The sequence below is a fragment of the Lagopus muta genome, chromosome 6 (genome assembly GCF_023343835.1).
Source record: "Lagopus muta isolate bLagMut1 chromosome 6, bLagMut1 primary, whole genome shotgun sequence".
In the NCBI taxonomy this organism is placed as follows: Eukaryota; Metazoa; Chordata; class Aves; order Galliformes; family Phasianidae; genus Lagopus; species Lagopus muta.
In genome coordinates this window covers 15,200,319-15,220,336 of record NC_064438.1, presented here as the reverse complement: position 1 = coordinate 15,220,336, position 20,018 = coordinate 15,200,319, and the positions used below count along the sequence as shown (strand labels likewise).

The window sequence follows — 20,018 nt, the reverse complement described above, 5'->3', positions numbered from 1 at the left end:
GAATATCTAATGCAATATGGAGCAGGTTATAAATCTGTCTAAAATAACTGGCAGAAGAACCGTGCTTATCCCACTCATGCCTCGCTGCCTTTCTTCTCCCCTAAATCCAGGGAGATAAGAATAGTCAAGGACCACGGCATTTAACTCTTTCCTGCAGAAAGCCTGGGAAACATTTGTAATGTTTTAATACTTGTGCCTATAGGCTATATTTACATTTGGTGACTTTTTCTGACCTTCATGGCAATGGAGTCAGCGTGTTGCTGAATGCTGTCAGTGTCTGGTCTGGTCAATGGGAGCTGAAGTTTTACAGGCTTAAACCAGAGTTTTCTCACAGTAATGTTGTGCATTCTTGAGGTGTCATTTTCATGGAAATTTCCCTTCAAATAATGATCTTCTCCATTGAATTTAGGGCATCTTTTCCATTATCAACATTTACATTGGTTGTTTCAGAAACTGTATTTATTAAGCCCTCACACGATTTTGGTGAAACGGTCAGCTACCAAATATCCAGCTCTGTAAGTTTTCTACTATTTTTTCCTAGTCTCAAAAATTTTCCCATAGTGTCTGTGTGAGCTGTTTTAGCGGGAGGAGATTCAATCCTCCCTGATCACTTGTGCTGTCTGCAAAATGTTGTAGGAAGATCTGAGTACAGTAGGTTTAGTAATAGAAACTCAATTCAGTCTTTCCAATTAAGGATTCCAGGACTTATTTACTCCCTGTATGCTGACTGTCATTTTTCATCTGTGAAGCTGTTCTATGCACAACCTAAATGTCTGCTGCTTTGGATTTGTGTGGTTTCAACTAAGTTTCCAGGATTAGCTTGTCTGTGACACACTTATCTGCATGTCAACAAACTGTAAGCGTGACCAGCAATTTTGTTTCATGCAATGTTCAGCATTCTTCCTAGCAGCCTCCAGCTCCAGAACTTACGACCTTTGGCAGAATGGTTCCCTTATGGTTATGTGTGTGTGGATCTGGCTCCAAGGTTGGTTGTTACAAAGCCGTTGTTACTGCCCAGTGATAGCTGATCATGGGGATGTGGCCACTGCAGTTTCAGAACATTTGGAATTCAGTCCCTGATTCAAGGCTTGATGTAACGTTATTGTGGTCATTATCATTTTAGTTGTACTAATCTTAATCTTGGTGCTAATGAGCTCAGAAGCTCTGGTGTCAGTAGTGAGCACTGTCAGCTCTCCACTGGAGTGTGTTGTAATTGCCTATATATATGTAAGCCTCAAAGCCTTTCTTCCTTCAAATTCACTTTGACTCCTGTGCCATTGATTCCCCAGATTCTCACTCAGTGATTTCTAAGTTTTCTCTTGTAGCAGGTATTACAAACCTTGCTCTTTTGACATAAAGTAGCTTTCAAGAATTGTGGGCCTTTTTTTCTTTTTATCCCACTGTGATCAGAGCCCAGTGATGCTGAGTTTCAGCATTGTTGGTTCTCATCATGGCTTTCAGACTCTGGAGGTGATCTGAGTGTGATCACAGCCCTGCACAATGCTCAGAAGGGAATTTCCTGCATGTATACTCCAAAGCTAATCTAGATTGGCTGGGAATTTCTTCTAGAACTACATAGCCTTTATGTTTTCTGTGCTGATTAGAAAGGTGTGTGGAGCCATTGGCTTTTCTTCCTGGTGGTGGTTGTTGCTAATGGTAAGTGCCTTTTGATGCTCAGGTGAAGGCACTGCTTATACAGCCCTGGCTATTTTGCTAGATTCTGAAGTGGTTTAAATAGTCTAAATAGCTACAGCATCTGCTAAATAGCCACATCAGCAGCCTGTGGAGCTATGCTACTTTACCTGAGTTGAGAAATGCCTGCATTCAGCATACAAGATTGTTCAGAGTAACATGGAATGTGAGGCAGAATGACAAGGACAGCTGTTGCTTGGGAACTGTTTTTTTTTCTTGTTTTGTTTTGTACTTTTTGGCTTTTAATGTTTTAAAAAATGTCAAAGTAAATCACGAGGCCTCAGTGTTTTGTAATAAAACCTTTTTCAATAAAGCTGGAGTGTTGTACACACCCCCATCAAACTACCACATGTCTTCTAAAAGCATCCCAAGAGCTGGCAATACTGATAGAAGTATCAGGTTGCTTCTTTGGGCTGATGAATCTCATCTGCAGATTAATCCCAGCCTTCTATTTCTTTAATGCTGCTCAGTGAATACCTTTGTGGTATGGCTTTTTGTTTGTTTTGAGGTGTTTTGGTTGTTGTTGTTGGCTTTTTTTGCATACAAATTGCTCAAAAAAATCATTCACTCTGACTCTTTGCTGTTTAACATTTAGGTTGTGCAATTTGTCATACTGGCCGAATAGGGTGGTTTTTTTTCCTGTGACAGAATGAAGAAAACGTAGTAAAGAAAATGATCGATGGTGAATAATGAATAAACAGCAGAACAAGTCTCAAGCTCATTTTCATTCTTGCTTAAGCTACGTTCCCCAGCATTTATAAACAGCGCTGTGAATTTCCCACAGCCTTTCAGCATCCTCCGAAACAATTCAGTGCGCACTTCTGCGTGTATCTGTTCTGTTTTCACAACAGCAACACCTGGAGGCCTCCACTGTTGGTTTTAGGCCTGTAGGAGCAGGTAAAGAAAATTGTCATCCCTGCTCCAAACACCTTTGAGTTCCCTAAGACATTTATTGTTATTGATCCCAGTCTGTCTGCATTAAGTTCAGAAATCAGTATGACAGCATGGCACAGTCTCATCTGACTGGATGGGAGCTTTGGCTGCGTTTCAGGTCACAAATGGCAGGTAGCCTTCCTGCAGCTAATCACAGGGCAGCGTTTTCTGAAATCGCTACTGTTTAGATGGTGGAAGTTTTTCAAATAAAAAATTCATGGGATTCTGAACAGGAGGGCTGTGCATCAGGTGCTTTTGTAGGAGAAAGTGACTGCAGACCTCAAGCACCACTGGTGACTTGCGGCAGACATCACAGTTCTGTGGCAGCGAGGGCCCTCACTGCTGTGCTTTGTGCTCAGCACAGCCTGCTCTGTGCAGCCTGGGGTTTAAGGCAGATGCCCAGGCGGTGCATGTTAGCTGGAGGTGGGCCTGGGTGTAGGCTGGAGGTGGGCCAAGTGATGTCCCAAGGCAGATCTGGGAGACAGGTGAGGAACAGAGAGCAGGGCAGTGTTACTTCTATTGAAATTAAAGCAGCTGACTGAATTAAATTAAAGCAAATGACTCAGGTCTTTGTAGTGACAAAATATTCACATGGCACTGAGGGATGTGTTTGGTGGGCCTGGGGGGGGTGGGCTGATAGTTGGACTTAGTGATCTTAGAGGTCTTTTCCAACCTTAGTGATTCTATGATTCTATGAATTTGGACCATCTTGTAGCATGGTTTGCGACCCAAAAATCACCGGTGGCCGTTTAAAAGAAGCAGTACCCGAGTCTCCAAGATGAGATGTGCTAAGTAGACTGACTTGTTAGATTTCAGCTTTTGTTTCAGGATGGACTTGAAGTAAAGTTCAAGCTGCAAGGCAAAGGTGACATAATCTGGTATGAATAACAGAGTCTCTGTCCTTCGAAAACACTGTAACCTCTGGAAAGGCTGAGAGATTTAATTTAAGATCAGATGGAACTGTTAAGGTCATCTGTGATTCAAAGCACTTCAATCAGTATCGTCACCATGAAACTAATTACATTTGAGTTATAACTTTGCCAAACTCTTGAGCCTTGATTTAAAGACAACTTTGCACCTCACTCCTCATTGTTCCAAAGATAGGGTTTTTTTCCACAGCTAAAATTGTGCTTTTTTTCTATCTTGTGTTTGTCTAGCTTAAATTTCTAACCATGAACTCTCATATCTTTTTTCTGGTAGGTTTTTTTCTGGTGCACTGCTGAGAATTGCTTCCCATGTAGATACCTGAAGACTACAATTAGGCTGCTTTTTAACCCTGCTATTCTGCTTAGTTTATCCAAAAGCCACGTGAAACAAAGCCTGAGTCTCAGTGATCGGGTTATTCTTATAGGTCTTCTGTGAAATCTTTTCATATTTTCAGTTGGTCTCCCAAAATATGGATATCAGTTCTGCAATGTAGCAATAGCAATGCCGATACAATTCAACCTTTATGCAGCTTATTCTAAACATACCCTCAGTCCTTTTGCAGATTTCCTGCTTTCCAGAATGCAACTTAAAGACTTGTAGTGTGACTGCTCTTCTTTATTCTCAAATGTCTGTTTTTGCCTTTGGGCTGGGTGAGCCACAGGGCTTCGTAACCAAGCAGTCCAAGTGATCTCAGCAGATTATTTTATGCACATCACATTTTGTGTTATCTACCAAATTCCATTAGCAGTGATTAATTTTTTTTTTCTTCGCCTTGCAGTAAGAAAAATATCAAATAACTTTGGGTGAAGAATCAACTGGATCAATCTCCTATTTTTATTAATGTTCTTTAGCTGCAGATTTACTTCAAAAATACATTGAATGTCACTGCAATGATTTTCCTTTCACTTATGCCCCCATAAACCTTGAAGCTGTTAGTAAATCTCAGTGAAATTTGAGCTACTTAGAGGTAGTGAGAAGAAGTGAGATGGATAGGAGGAGAGATGCCCTCTGGAAAAAAAAGTTCTGTGTTAGCTCAGCCAGCATTGCTAGACCCCAGAGATTGCAAGGGGGAGGAAGGGAGAGAAGGCAGTTTACAGCTTCACAAAGAGATGGGGGATCAATGCTTTTCTTTTGAAACAAGTCAATCTCCTAATTAGGAAAGAGGGGCTTCTTTTGATTTTTAAGATGAAATGTTAGAAGTGTGAGCAATAAGCAGCTGAGAATCATCCCTTGAAGTGTTTTTGAGACCACTGTCATAACCTTTCTCTTCAGCCTACAGTCCTCTGAGGGAGAGCTCACCCCTCTGCCAGGCTGCTTTTGACTAAACCAGATCCTAATTGACAGTGGCTCAATCTGCCTGGATTCCTTCCAGGACCTCAGTGCCCTTTTAGAAGCAGCTCCTGTGTATGGCAGAAACTTGTTTCAGGTCTTCAGCTCAAGCACTGCCTTTTGGAAACAGATCTGCTTCTGGATGATTTGTATGTTGGGTGAAGTCAGGTGCATGAATGCAGAGCTAGCTGGTGTTAACCACAACCAAAATAAATGGATGGGGGGAAAAAAACAAAGAGAGAGAAAGCACAATGTTTAGTTCATATCTGCCAGAGCTTTTAGGGCTGGAGGGATTTTTGGAAGAGAAAGTAAAGAGATGGGTCAGCATAGCAGGTTGGCAATAGGATAAAACTGATACCATGGGCTTGCGCTCAGCAGGGGGCTGTACTGTAAATGGGTGATGGTAGGCTTCAGACATCTGCTCGTTTTTATCATCAGTACTCGGTGACACTGCAGGACATACTGGGTCACATTTCCTTTGCTCTAAATACAAATGGAGGTGCCCATGGGTAGATAGGCTTGTGCCAAGCTCATGTTCCTCTAGCTCAATCTCAGAGGTGAATCAAAGATGTTCTGAGATGATCCAGCCTAAGGCTTTACAAATGCATCAGTGGCCACTAGGCGAGTGGCAGTCAATTAATCCGGGGTGAAATTGTCCAGTGGAGATATGCCCTTTAAAGGTTCTGATTAAGATGCAGCTTGTGCTTGGAACTGATCAAAAGTGATTGCCATCTGATGGGAATGGTGGTGTGGCCAGCGGTGATTTGATTGAGTTTGGATTATTGTAGACAGTTCTCTATAAGATGTGACCTTGTTCTGCTGTTGAGAGGCAGCCAGCCTGAGAGGGACCAGCTGCAGGTTTTCTTCCCTTTTTCTAAACAGTGACACCTTTGGATTTAGAATGGGGCAATTTAATAGACAGGGCATCATTGTTAATGCTGTATTTTTTATATTAAGGTACAGGATTTGAGGCTGTAAAGTCAGGCTTGCTGTGGTTTTGTGGGCACTAAAATTCAGTAATCAAAGAAGAAGAGTACAGCATTGTTTCCTCTACCTTTGCAGTGAAGTCGTTGATTGTTGCAGAGTGTTCATAGCACTGAACTGTGCCTTTTTCCTTTTGCCCTCCCCAATATGAGTGGACCCAGCAACTCCATGGGATCCACAGATATTGTGAAATTTAACTCCAGCCTGTTGCTGTAATTATCAGTGAAGTTGATAATCTTCTATTATCTCATGGCTGTAGCTAGTCACTCCTGGTCTCTGAGTATTTTGTATTCATCTCAGTCACAATACGGGCATCTCCTTTCGTCAGTGAAGCCTGCTTACCCATAGTCCATGGTGTGGTAAGTGATGTCCAAATGCTTACTAGTATGGCTTGTATAGGGTTAGATGAGAGCAAATCAAACCACAGTCTCTGTTGTGTCTATTGCTGCTCACATGAACAGTATGTTCTTTCTTCAAGATAGCCAATTTCTCCTTTCATCCAACTTGATTTCATTTAGCAGGGTTTCTGCTGTTCATTTAGTGAATGCTGTTTCTAATGAGAATGAAAAGCATGCATAATTCTGTTGTTCCATATGGAGAAATTGCAGTCCTCCAGTACCCGGTCTGTATGAAGGTGCTGTCATTTATCTCCGTGTGGGGAAACAACTACATTCCCTTCTCCCTTCAACCTGTGTGCCTCCCCATTAGAAATGCAGGTTTTTGTGACGTTATCAGAAGCACAGCCGATGTTGGAAACTTACATTTTGTCATCTAAGTGTGACTGGCAGTTTGTTTATTTGCTTATTTTCTACCGTTATGGAAAGCAATCTCCATGTAGTTTATTCATTTCAGTCACTGAGTCCCAAGTCATTCCCTTCATGAGAAAATCTGTTTTCTGTGAAGTACAGTGAAGAGTTGCGATTGTTTCTTTCATTAAAACGAAGGAGGCATTTAGTAGCAGTTATTCACCTCTGTTTTTGTCATCTAGTAGCCTTCCAAGATACTTTGTTTACCCCTATCTCTGCTGAAAAGCTACCTAATGATTAAGAACAGTAATTCCAGTTGCTCGTGAAGGTCAGAACTCGTACGAAATGATGTCAGAAATGCTGTTTTGGGGAGGGAATGGTTTACAAACTTGCATGTACCCTGACAGAAACATGTTCTTGAGCCACTGGAGACACCGTGTGACTGATGCCAAGCACAAATATGAGCAACTCCATTGATTTTAGAGGAGCCAGGCAGAATTCTGCTAGCTGAAGAGCTGGTATTTCGCATAACCTTTGATTCTTGTAAATGCGTGTCCGTGTGACTGGAAGAAAATAATGCATTTTCAAGGAAGAAAATTTAGGTATGGAGATAATTACCTTCTCTGGTGTTTAGCCAGGAGGAAATTGAGATCTTATTCCATTTTCTTCAAAACAAAGCCAGGCAGCGGTTCAAATGGTCACACTGAGTTTCTGCAGAGTATCCACATGTTCCTGCAAAGCCCTCAGCCTCCCTCCCTCAGAGCTGGGATTTCTGCTGCCCTCACTCCAGGGCTGCATCAAGCTGCTCCCACTCCGGGGCTGAGCAGAGATCATCCCATGGCAGGCATAAAGCTCTCAGCCACAAGCGTGCCTTCGCCTGTCGTTCCGTTCCCTCCAAGGACAATGGTAATTCTCCTTGCAGCATTACTTATTTAAAATGAGTTCATTTCAGAGAAAGCATATCTTAAGAATAATAAAGCAGGCTGTGTGCGTATCTCACTTTCCCCTAAGGATTAACGGTCCCTGGATCTAGGAAGACACAGTTTCTTCAGTTCTGCTCCCCAGCATTTTTCTGCCAGCCTGCCTTTCCAGACAACTTTCTCCAGGCAATATAACAGATTTTAACTCTTCAGTGTGCTTTATCCTGCATGCGTTTTGTTTGGTTTTAATTTGTCTTCTAGCTCTAGTGCAGAGGAAGGTGGCTTATCAGCAGATGTGTCTTCCCCTGATTCTAAGGAATTGGGATCATTTCTTACCCCACTCTCCCCATTACAACTTACTCCAGCTACTGCTAGCTGCTGGTAGAGCTGTCAGCCCTGTGCTCGGCAGACCTACAAAATGGGCAGCTTCTGTGCCTTTCCCATGGCACCAGCAAGGGTCAGATGCTGCCATTCAGAGGCTTGATCTAGATAGGTTGCAATTGGTTCGACTGTCTCAGAGATGTATTTACCACAGAGCAGAGGACCAATTCTGCATTTTGGCTTATATTCTTCTACCACAGTTTTAAGTCTCTTGTACACATGAATGTTAGAGGTTGCCCACACTTACAAGGTTTGAGGGGCTGGCTCATCATCTCTTACCTTAGTGGGAGCGTAGGGCATGGTTTGCCTTTGCCATCACTCCTCCCCTGGTATTCCAGTAGTTTACTTCTGAAAGCTCTCTCGTTCACCTTTAAACCAAGTAAATAATTGAAGCTGAAGTTGATCCCATGGGATGGCTGCCACGAATGGCATAGTGGGTAAATAGCCAAGTCCTTCATCTGTGTCAGTAACCTCCTGCCTTTCCCAGCTCACTGCATCTGAGAAGGAGCCTGTGTCCAGTGTCACTGTTCCGCCTAATAGATAATGGCACAGTGGTCATTAGATCCTGCCAAGGAGGAGGCTGTCTCCTCGCTTTGATTTGCCTCTTCACATCCTGAAACCTTAGTGGAAGCTAATTGGATCTCGAGCTCTATTGACATCTGCATCCCTAGGTAGTTGGTGGGTTTTTCAGGGTATTTTAGTCTGGTAGATGGAGATAACAGGTTGTTAGCACTTGAAACACAAATGCTACTCACCTTTCAAGTGTCTTGGCAAACAAAGGCTCAACAGCATGTATCATGTTAATTAGCATCCTTCCCAATTTACTTATCTGAGGTTATACTGATGGTTGTTGAGGACAAATGAAAGTGATTATCTTTAAAAAAAAAAAAAAAAAGTTAAAAAAATGGAGGTGAAGAGGCTGAATACAAATACCCTGGAATTATTCTCAACATAAGCACAGGTTTTGAAAGAACAGGCATTTCCCTTTTCTGCTGTTGTAGGTTCTGTGTACGTGGGATTTCAGTGCACAAGGGGTGAGTCTACAGCCTGGCACAGATGTGGGCCTATTGCCACTGTAGATCAAGGCGAGATTGCCTTTTACTGGGATGTGCAGGAAAGGAATTACTCTTGGAAAAAGGCAATTTGGGTGAGCAGGAAGGGTGGCACAGAAAGGAGAATTTCAAGGAGAAGCTGGGAGATCTGTGGCACTTGGCTGATGTGCCAAGACCAAGAGGAGTGTCTGAGAACAGCAATTGGAGGGTTACATGGCTGGAGAAAGGGGACAGATGTCTAGTGTCGCTTGGGGCAAAGTATGTGGAAAAAACCTACTACAAAGAGAGTTTCATTCTGGAAAAGGAGTGACAACGCTTGCTACTGATGGCACCCAACTTTGCTGGTGTTACTGCTGTTGAGAACGTTAGCATTTTCCCCAGCCATTTTAACAACCTGAATAATTTATTTAAATGTAAACAAAAAGTTCCTTATAAGGAATCAGTGTAAAATGTATCCCTAGTCTATATTAATAATTCTGTATTTCACAAAAGAACACTTCAGTTTTCACCCTTTTGAAATTCCTCTGACGTGCTGGTGGATTTTCTCACTCAAAATGCATAATGTTCAAGAAGAATTGACTTAATATCTTAGTAATTAATTTTCTGTGTTAGCCTTTTGTGAAGGTAATTGATTTGATTTACCTGCTTCGTTTTACCTACCCCTGTCTCTGTGTTCACTGCAGCATTCAAACTGTTTTGAAACAAGAAGCAGAAACCAAGAATTCATGTTTAAAGTATTTATTCCTAGGCTCACTGAAAGAAAATCAAGGTTGTTCTTCAGTTGGTTTGGGTTTTGTTTGTTTGTTTTTAAGGAGATTGAGGACAATCTCCCTGGGGAGTGTCCATGCACACGGTGCCATAGAAGACAGAGCTGGCTGTAGACATCCTCTTAAATAAGTATCAGTTGTGCTATTGGATTAATTCTGTATAATTCTGTATCGAGCTAAGAATATGCGTAGCTACATCTGCATCTTAATGTTTTGAGCTCTTATCTCTGAGTTATTTACTATGTATTTTATTTAAACAAGTTTGGAGACCTGATACACAAGTTAATCAGCTGTTGCTGAGTGTGAGAACAGATTGCAGTGATCTCCTTGGCTAAAGAAAAGCATACTTTCCTCTTGCTCCAGCCATGATAGGGAGCTAAACAATTGCTTCCTATGAAGCAGTGAGAAAATGGCTCTCTCCCCTTGGACTGTAAAGAAATCATTTGAAAAAAATAGGGTGTAGTTTGGTGAAAACGTTTGAATTGTTCTTGCACAAAAAGTTTTGAGATGCAAAGCCTAGCGACTTGCCAGACCTGTGATCTCTCTATAAAACAAAGCAGCAGTAAAGCCACTGTTGGGATCCATTGGTGTTATGATTACATGAATGGTACAGAGATATTTCAGGTGCTTTCTTTCTTGTAGCCTCAGCTATCTGTCATATCAAGTGCCTTGCCATTTGCTTCTGTGCTTCTTGAGCCTATGGCCAAAAGGCTGATGAAACTTCCTGGGACCAAACTATGGTCCCAGGAAAAACTCATTTGAAAACCCAGGTTGTTTGGCTTTCTTATCAGTTCTTTTATAATAAAAACAATTGCAACTTCTTAGCTCTTGTTGGAGTGTGTGGCAGAACTCATGGTTTCATCAGCTTCCCTCTCCAGGCCAGTACAAGGTGTAATTGCTCTTCCTTTTGCTTTGTAATGGATCAGCATTTAACCTTGTCTGTGTCAGGAGGGTCACTGTTCCCCTCAGGTTGGTAACTCTACTCCTTAGCTCTGTTTCTTTACGAGGCTTTGTATTCCAGGTTGGTTTTGGCGTTCAAACGTGGCTTTAAAGCCATGGAAAGCCATTAAGCTTTGCAGCAAATGTGTAAGATCCCTAAAAAAAAAAAAAGTTTGATTCCTGATGTAGTCTTTTGCAGTCAAATTAGGAAATGAAAATTCATTAAGCCAGTGGCTTGCTGTGTTTCAGGAAGCAATTACAAAAACTGTTAAGTTGTGGAGGTGCCTCACATGTGGGAAGGAAGTGAGGAAGAGGGAATTGCTGAGAGCTGACTACAGCAATCTGGAGATGCTGTGTAGGACTGCTGACATTGACAAGAAATGACTGTGCTGTGCCTTGACCACCAGATGTCAACGAAACTCATGAAGTGCCTCCTCCTTACCATAGTAGTCTTTACAGTAAATATGATGATTTCTGTTTATAGGCAGATGATGTAAGGAGTCATTCAGGGCTGAAGAAAACACGTATTGCACTGAGCTTCTTGCTATTGTAGACAGGCTTGGGGACATCTCATTTAAAACAAGCCTTGCCTGTTGGTACAATCAATCTCATCTCTTCTTAGCAGCAAGAGGGCTCCTACAAATGACCTTATAGATTAGGTGCTTTCTGTTTACATTCGATTTCCCACTCCCTGCTATTTGTAGAGAATGATTATCAGGGCATTAAATTTAAAGTTTTGCCCGATGGGAAACTGTTGGACATTTTGTCATTTTCTTGTGGCTTTTCCTACCCTGGTGGAGAGGCAGAGAGGCAGGGGAAGCAATCACCAGAAAGGTCAGAAATATTTACTTACCTATATTGAAATGCTGCTGAGTGGCTTTGGCCAGTCTGAGCTGGGTGCAATGTTTTGTTCATGATGTAGCAGGGAAGCAGTGAGGCTTGAAATTAAAAGCCTCTATTTACCTGTGCATTAGCAGGCTGGGGTCGCTGCTGGCATCCTCTGTCTGGCCTTTGCCTAAAGGCTGTGCCAGAATACAAGTTGCGTGCTGGTAGCAAGTTGAAAATGAGTTAATACCCAAGGCTCCTTTTGGCCTTTCTTCTGGAGAGGGATGCACAAACCCCCTCCCTTCAGTGTCCTGGGGCAGCAGAAAGGCTTTGGCCAAAGCCTCTTTAGTATTGCCATGGCTTCAGCTTAATCAAAGGCATGTATTGCTCTAATTGTAAGTATTGGTAAGACCTGGGTTCTGCACAGATACAACTTTCCTCTGTGCCCAAGAAGTTTTGCTCCAAAGCATTTCCTCCTTATCAGCAACAAAATTAGAGGACCGGGCTTCTTTGGGAGCAGTATTTGCCTTCTGTGTCATGCTGTAACAGTAAGTAGATAAACTCCCAAGCCTTTTATTTAGGCAGAGTGAGAGAAATTGCTACAGCTTAAGTAGCTATCTCAAAGGAATACAGATTAAGAGGAAACCACTTCTAAATTTGGCCTGAATTTATTCACAGGTCTTTGGAAGGTGTTTTAATATATTGATATTTAAGAGCCAAAATAGGGACTGATGGAAGTCAGTGGGAAAATAGTCAGGCTCATTTCAGTGACCTGAGGTACAATGCTAGTCATGTGTGTGCCCCACTGGCATGGGTGCTTTTGCACTGCTTTGTAGTGAGTTCATTTTCACAGCAAGCAGGAGGACACAGTAAATTTCTGTTAGCAGAACCAACACTGAAATCTAATGGTGTTGATAAACAGGAATCCAAGTCCAATGTGACTTCCAAGTCAGAAGTGGTAGGAATTCACATGGAAGTGGTGCCAGGTGGAAGCTCGCTCCTCTCATCATTTGCCTGATGAATCTGAAGGAGAAAATGAATTTTTCTCTGCTTCAATTCCAGGTTGATAAAAGCTTCTTGCTGTCTAACCTTTCTATAGAAATCTCTGGTATTCTACATGACTAAAAATAGACAACTCATTTAGGGTAATGGTCTGCCCGCTGTGAGTTTTTTATTATGCTTCATTGTGCTCCTCCAGAAGAGGTACAGTTTGTGAAAGACATGGCTTGTGTACGGGAGAGCACAGCAGATTCCAATTGCAGAATATTTAGCAAAGTACTTACAGTCTCTGTTTTGGGAGAGCTGTTTTGCTGGGCTAAGGACTGGTAGCACAGAGACAAACAAGAGAAGCTGACAGATTGGGGAATGCTGGGTGGGTTCATTTGCCAGCAGACTTGATGAATCACTCTGCTGCAGCTTTTCATTTTCAGAAAGATCACTTTCTGAAAAACTCAAATGGAAGGCAGAAGAAGAGACAGCTGGGAGTGTTTTGTGAGTTTTCATTTAAATCAAATATACAGTTACATCAGAGTAAAGATATATTTAAACGTTCCTGCTATTAAAATATTTTGAGAAGCAAATAAAATCTAGACTAACAGGAAGCACAGTTATCTGGAGGAGTATTTGTCAGCCATGTTCCAGAAGTAGGTGTTGAGTTTTGCTTAACCCTCCCTGGTCAAAACCAGTAGGACTCATATGTCTGGAACTTCAAGCAGCATTTCGATTAGGTAAGAAAAAATATCCCTCTTAAAGCCTCATAGGCAGGTTGTTCAAGCAAAGGTTAATGTGCTTTTAGTAGGAGAAACACATGTGAGCAATGTGTGAGACGTAGCCTGAATAAGTGGAGATCCTGTTTAATGTGTTCGCCCTTAGAAGTCTAAGGCTGCTGGTATCAAGATTGACCAGTTGATATACATGCATGAAAAGGGCTCTGTGTAGCTGGCTAGAAGCAGAGGAGGCATAAATGGTGTGGTATTTCATGCTGGTACCCCTGCTGCAGACACAAGTGATAGGAGACCAAAGGCTGAGGCCCATTTCCATTCTTCCTGATGCAAAAGAGCTCAGCCCCCGTTGTGCTGCACAAAGTTATGGCCAGGGCTCTGTGCTCAGGGCAAGGAGTAACTCTCACATCCATTTTCTCACTATACCAAATTGGTTGTGTCTTCAAATCAATTTTGGCAGTTTTTTATTGTCTTGTGGGAGCATCAGCATCTGTAAGAGCTTTTGCAGGTCAAAACTTTTACCCTTGCTTCTGGATCCCCACTGTAGATCAGAGAAGTGCAGAATTCATCCCTGCAAGCAGACCATACTGAGAGCTGGAAGAGTTATGGCATGGCCTCATCGGCTTGGCAGGGTGGAAAGCTTCAGGTGATGCTGAACAACCTTCTGACCCTAGCATAAGTAAACAGGAGAGTGGGAGTGCTTTGAGGAGCAGCTCTTTGAGAAAGGTTTTAAATCAACTGCTCTTCAGAGAATGTGCTCTGTGGTGCATTTAGAGCATGTTGGGTAGAAGATCAGTTAGAAACTATCATGAAGAACTGGGTGAAGTGCTACATTTGTAGTCACTCAAACATAAAGCTATGTATATTTATGTGTGTATATATACATAAAACTACAAGACTTTCAGATAGCTCTCCATGTCAGTGGACATAGAATAATAAAGGAAAGAGATCTGGGGGTGCTGTTTCACATCTGTATGCTTGTCTCCTTCGAGGCTGCAACCAGTTGAGAGACTGCTTAGATCTGAGGAAGGAAATGAGATAGACATATAGTGTGGGATTATAAAATACTTGTATCCTCTTCTGAACAAGATTCAAACAAGTCCTTATTTCTAAACTGACAAATAATAATAGTGAGCCATACCATGTTCACAAACTGATGTTGAGGGATTTGATGCTGTTGCTTTGAAATACTAGCAAGGGAACTGGTCTTGAAATATATGTTTTCTTGAGTAGCATTCTCCTCAGTTTCTGAAATATGGAAAGCTGTTACTAGTTGTGCAAGAATTTTATACTGTGAACACTGTTTGTGCCAGGAAAAGTGGTTAATTTTATGAGGAAAAGAGATTTTTTTTTTCTCTGCAGTTTGCTGATTAGTGAGTCTTCTGCAGGTAGAAAGGAAGAGCAGGAATGAGTGTAGAGGCAATCTGCTGAGACCATGTTACAGCACACACGAACTAACAAAACATTACTTTTGATCTTGAAGTACTTTATAAATGCTGATTGTAAGTTATTAAACATTATTGATCTCAAGCAGGGCATGAAGATTGCCTTAACAAGGGCAGCCTGTGAGCCCAGGTAAAAGGATTACCATGCTGAGGAACTGCATTGGTTTGACAAGCAAAATTTGAGTGTAGAAATGTAGACTGCACGTTTTGCATCCTTCCAGTAGCATGCCATTGCCACTTGGATTTCAGAGAAACATCACTGTTTCATTCGACCTCTTCCCCTTTCTTCCAGATTAGTGGTGATGGGAATGGTGGGCTGATGCGCAGCTCTCTCAATTTGCAGGGCAGATCTTGTTAAGTGTGATAAATTAATATTCCAAGTAGACCTTTCTCTTTTGTCTTCAAGGCAATAAATCTAATAACTAGATACTGCCCTCAGCCATGCTGTTCCTCTTCACCTGTCCCTTTCTGAATTAGTTTTTCAACAATCAATTTATCTCAGTACCTCTGTAGGACACCAACTACATTTCCAAGCTTCTCTCGAAGATGCGGCACAACTGTGCCTGTTCATCCTAATTGATGTTCTGCTCGAGACCAGGTCCAGTCAAGGCGCAGGGATGTACACTGAGGGTATATGAAGAGCTAAAACCCGGTTCAGTCTAATTCTTAAATGAAGACTAGGAATCCCACGCGCATATAAGCTTATCATTTATTGCCTGTAATTTTCTCAACTAACCTTAAGCTTAATGATAGCTCCCAGCTTTGCTTTTCTCTTCTAATTAATGTTCCAGTGTCTGTGTATAACCTCTGCATAAAATCAGAAGCAGCTTACACAGTGATTGCAGTGGTAGCACAGCACCTAATGCTCATGATAGTCGTAGATGAGACTATCAAGGTATTGAGAATAAGAGGTAGCTTTTTCATGTACTGTCCTAAAGCTGTATTTTATTGGTGGCTCATCTTGGCTATAGTTAACTTCCAGAAACTGAATGAAAGAACTGGAGACACCAAACATAACCTGTGTGCATACAAGCAGAGATTTTTTGGGTGTGATGACCTTTTGAGGCCATAGTTTGTTGTGGAGTCATGTGGTTGAGTAACTTTACATTTACCCTCTTAATTGAGCAACATTACGCTTAACCCCATAATAATGAAAAGGGTTCAGAAATCCTGTTTTACACTGGGGGAAATGTTTTGCATCCAATTTTTTTTCCTGGAGCAAACAAAACCAGTTCTGACCAAAAAATGTCGATGGGAAATCCTGGTGTATGGTAGAAGAGTCGCTCTGTGCCCTTTGTTAACTCCAAATTAGCATTGGTTTCATTTTAGGTGCCCTCAGCTGGAGCAGCTGCTGTCTGAGGGGCATTCAGTAAAGAACCCATTATGTGTCTGTTCTCTGATACGGAAGAGGAGCGTGCATTAACCTAGACTGTCCCCATGAAGCAAATAGTCCATTTATTTTATCATTTTCACTGTCGCAGCAAAAAGATTTGAGTGGCACCGTATTTGTCAGTTGAATTTATAGCAGACTGATAGAGAAGGGACAGGTCTGCCTCTCCTTCCTGCCACACCTCTGCTGTCCATCAGACCACCAGCACTGGGAAGCACCCAGTGGAACAGGGAAGGTATGAGCATATATGAGCAGCGCAACTCATTGCTTTTCATTTCCAGCAGAAGCATCAGGTTAAACTGTGAATATCCATTTATTATTTACATCCTCTCTCTGGCACTTTGGTGATTAAATGACAAGGGAAAAGATGTTCTGGAGGTCTGCAATGGAAAACATGAGCATTAACTTTGAATAGGAGCTCGTGTTCCCTACAAAACTCAGATACCTGTAATAGATAACAGTTATACAGGAGAAATGCCAGTTTTGTTTGTTTCAGTATCTGACTGTTGTCTTAGATCTCTCTGTCCCTGCACTTTGATTTTGAAATGTTGTACTCAGCAAACCTTGAGTTTTATGTCTTTTATTGTTTTAGATTGACAAGTATGCTCAGCGGGATCTGAAGAAAGGGCTTCATTTGTATGGGACAGATGGAAATATCGGCCTAACTAATGCGTGGAGCATCATTCAAACAGATGTAAGTCTGATTTATTTATTTATTTTCCCTTCCTCTTTACCCTCTGGGTTCTGAAACAGCATATTCTGTGTTTGAACCTAATTAAACCCCTGGATCCCATACCAACCTCTTCCTCGTATCCAGTGAGCACATTAGCAACTAAAGTGCTTTCTGTTGCAAATGTTCATTTTGTTTATTTCTCTTTGGCCGGGATAGCTTATTTCTGTTAAATATTTATACTGTGTTGACACCTAAATATCACTTTGATTGCTGTGCAGAGAGTAGAGTAGAGGGTCAAACAGGAAATCTTCTCTTTAAAGTCAAAGTGATAACTGATATTGGAATGAACGATGATAGCGTGATAACAAACATCTCAAATACAATTCATTTCTGCCTCGTCTCCTTTTTATTGCAGTTAAAATGGAAACTGTCCATGGTATTTGCAACCTCCTCCTACAGTCAGTGCATTTTTTTTCCCCATAGAATTCAATCATTCTCCATCACAGATGGGCTGGGAACACTTTTTGCTGTGTTACCATCACTGTCACATCCTTCCAATTCTCTAACAACGCTCTGGCAGTATTTGTCTCACAAGGCAAAACTCAACTCCATAGCTGCCTTTTTCCTTTTGCCCTTGTCCAGCTTGCTGAGGAAATGCCATCACCTGCAGTCCAGATTTATTAGCTCTGTCCTTCTCTTTTCATATTCAGTGCAGTTATTGCTCATGGGTATGATCTTTCCAATCTGAGTAATCCTCCTTGAATTAAGAACATGTTTCAACTTTCCTTCAGCTGTAGGAAAAAGCATTCGTGCTGCCTTGGTTTCTCCCTGAAAATCTCATGCAGCTTTCTCAGAGCTTCTCCTTCCAGAGGTGCTAGCACAGTACAGACATGCAGGGCTTGCCTCTGATGTCTTAAACAACCTCTGCCCATCCTTCTAAGGTTGTATGAATTACTCAAGGTGATGGATGGGAACCTATCACATTCTGGTGCAATAAACCCACTTGTTTACCCTTTACTGAAATCCTGAACTGCACATCTTTCAGTCTGATGGTGGTGAAGTTTCACAAGTGCTCTTCTGTCCAATATCAGATAACAGGAGTCTGCAGTCAGCCAAGGAAGGGTTTGGGAGGTTAAATGTTCAAGGTCACTACCAGAAGCAAAGCATTGATTTGCTCATCTATGTCTATCTTTGGGGCTGTGTCCTGTCTGCATTGAGTGCAGCAGAGTGGCTGTGTGTGAAATTCTTAAAACGGCTCAGGTCCAGCAAGCAAGCTCTCCCATCCTGCATCCCAGCAATTGTATGGGGAAGGTTCCTTTGTTAATCATTAAGGGGACTCAGCATTTTGCAAAACTTGGTCATATTTTTCTCTTCCAATATCACCACTGGACAGGAGAAGGTCTAAACTCCTGATAAGAGAAATACGTTTTGAAGCGCTGGGCCAACAGTGAGCCATATGAAACACAGAGAAAATGGTTAATGTAATTGCTTATTTCAAACAAAATACAGAAGCTCTACTCCTAACTTTAATATGTAATAAGATTTACTAAGATATTTGAAGGAAATATTAATACAGTAAATTTGAAGTATTAATACACCAACAGGTGTTAATAGTTTATGTATAATGTGGGGGGAAAGGAATTATGTGGAGGATTTAGGGGACATAAAACCCATGCTCCTGCTTCCTTTCTGTAAAATAGGTGTATCAGTGTATTCAGGTATGCCTAGTTCTCTACCCAAGTTTTTTTCAAGATGTTCACAAATTGAACGGGATAGAGAAAAGTTGCACCAGAATAATCAGAACTTTGGAGATTTACTTTGAGGTCAGAAATTCCAAATGCTTTCTATAACCAGCAAAAGATGAAGTAGTGATTTACTTACAGTCCTTAAAGAGAACAGGAAGGGAAATGGCTTTTGAAAGCAGAGGACGCTGCTATTGATCTGAGAGCTAAAACCGTACCATAGAAATATTTGATGGTAAGATGCCACTGTGCAGCAGGATGCTGGATCCTCCTCTGAGGTGTGCAGGGTTTCTTTTTAAAAGAAATGGTCTTGTTGAGTACCAAGGTTGGGTTTGATAAGTCTGTGGTGTATGAATTGCTACAGACGATGCTAGATCATGTTAATGGTTCCTTTGGCCTTTGAAACCTATTAGTGTGTAAAGGGGGTCTTTTGAGTTTCAGATGTCAGCTAGTTCTTGGGAGCCCAGAAGATAGCAGGGAAGTGCCACCTACAGCCCTGGTACATCACTCTTTCCTAACATGGCAACTTTGAAATTCCCATGCACTGTCTTGACGTGTTAAAGTCAGCATGCTCCCAGTGCTGGCACTGAGGACAAAAGCAAAATGCTCCCAGAGATCCATATTTACTGCTCTGCATGGTAGTTTTTCACGTGTATCTTTCTAAAGTATTTTGGAATAGGCTTGCAGTGGTGTAGTGAAGGCAATCCCAGCATGGTTAATTATGTAAAGCACTTTACACTTGAATAGCGCTATGTAAATGCCAAGTATTATTTTTTGTGTTCAGTAGTAATCGGTACCTCTTACACTGCTAATCAGTAGAGTGTAATCACTGATAGGAGGATTAGGAGCATACAGGGGACTTCAGGAAGGGATGGTCCCAGCCCAGAAGTGCTGTTTTCATTCTGGCTCCTGAAAGACAGCTCTCAAAAACCCCACACTAGAACTAATCGTGTTGCCATGCAGGAGAATGTCTCAGCACGGATTCTTTTCATGGACCCAGTAAACATCAGTCATTGGTTGAGCCATGGGCTGTGTGTGTATGTGGATTGCATCACAACAGGAGCATCAGAAAAAAAGTAAAATACTACATGACAGTAGGAGAACACGTGATCCTCCTTTGCCTTCCCCTCCACATTGACACTCCTTTCTTTGCAATGTTAATGATTCTGAGTATGAGCAGGAAGATGGCACTGTGGTGAAAGCACTCAGCCACAGGGGGCCATAACTTCTTCAGGCATCCTCCTGGTAGCTTAGAGACCATGCCCTCCTGTGTGTGGCACCTTCCCCATAGAGAAGGAGAACCACGCAGAGCAGGTGCCATTTGGTTTTTGTGGGAATAGCTGATCACAGCTAGAGAATATGGCTATCTGGTGCAAACACAGGCACTTGTGAATGGTGATTCTTGTGTTTCTTCTGGGTTCTGGCAATCTTGTTTCCGTTCTTGTGGAGGCCTTTCTTCATTGAAGCTTTTGTGCTTTAAACAGTTGTTTTCTTTTTTGAACAGAAGGATACACATCATAAGGAACTGGGAATGAGGGAACAGTGAGGTTCC

At 41.9% G+C, this 20,018-nt stretch overlaps 1 protein-coding gene across 15 annotated transcripts in view; it reads left to right on the top strand.

The window, feature by feature from the left end:
- TSPAN4 (tetraspanin 4) overlaps nucleotides 1-20,018 on the top strand; it is a 390,254-nt gene that overhangs the window by 359,772 nt on the left and 10,464 nt on the right. For all 15 annotated transcript variants that reach the window (XM_048948854.1, XM_048948853.1, XM_048948863.1 and 12 more), the window contains one exon: nucleotides 16,644-16,745. In XM_048948854.1, the coding sequence (XP_048804811.1) occupies nucleotides 16,644-16,745 (102 nt within the window). The remainder of the gene's footprint in view (nucleotides 1-16,643; nucleotides 16,746-20,018) is intronic.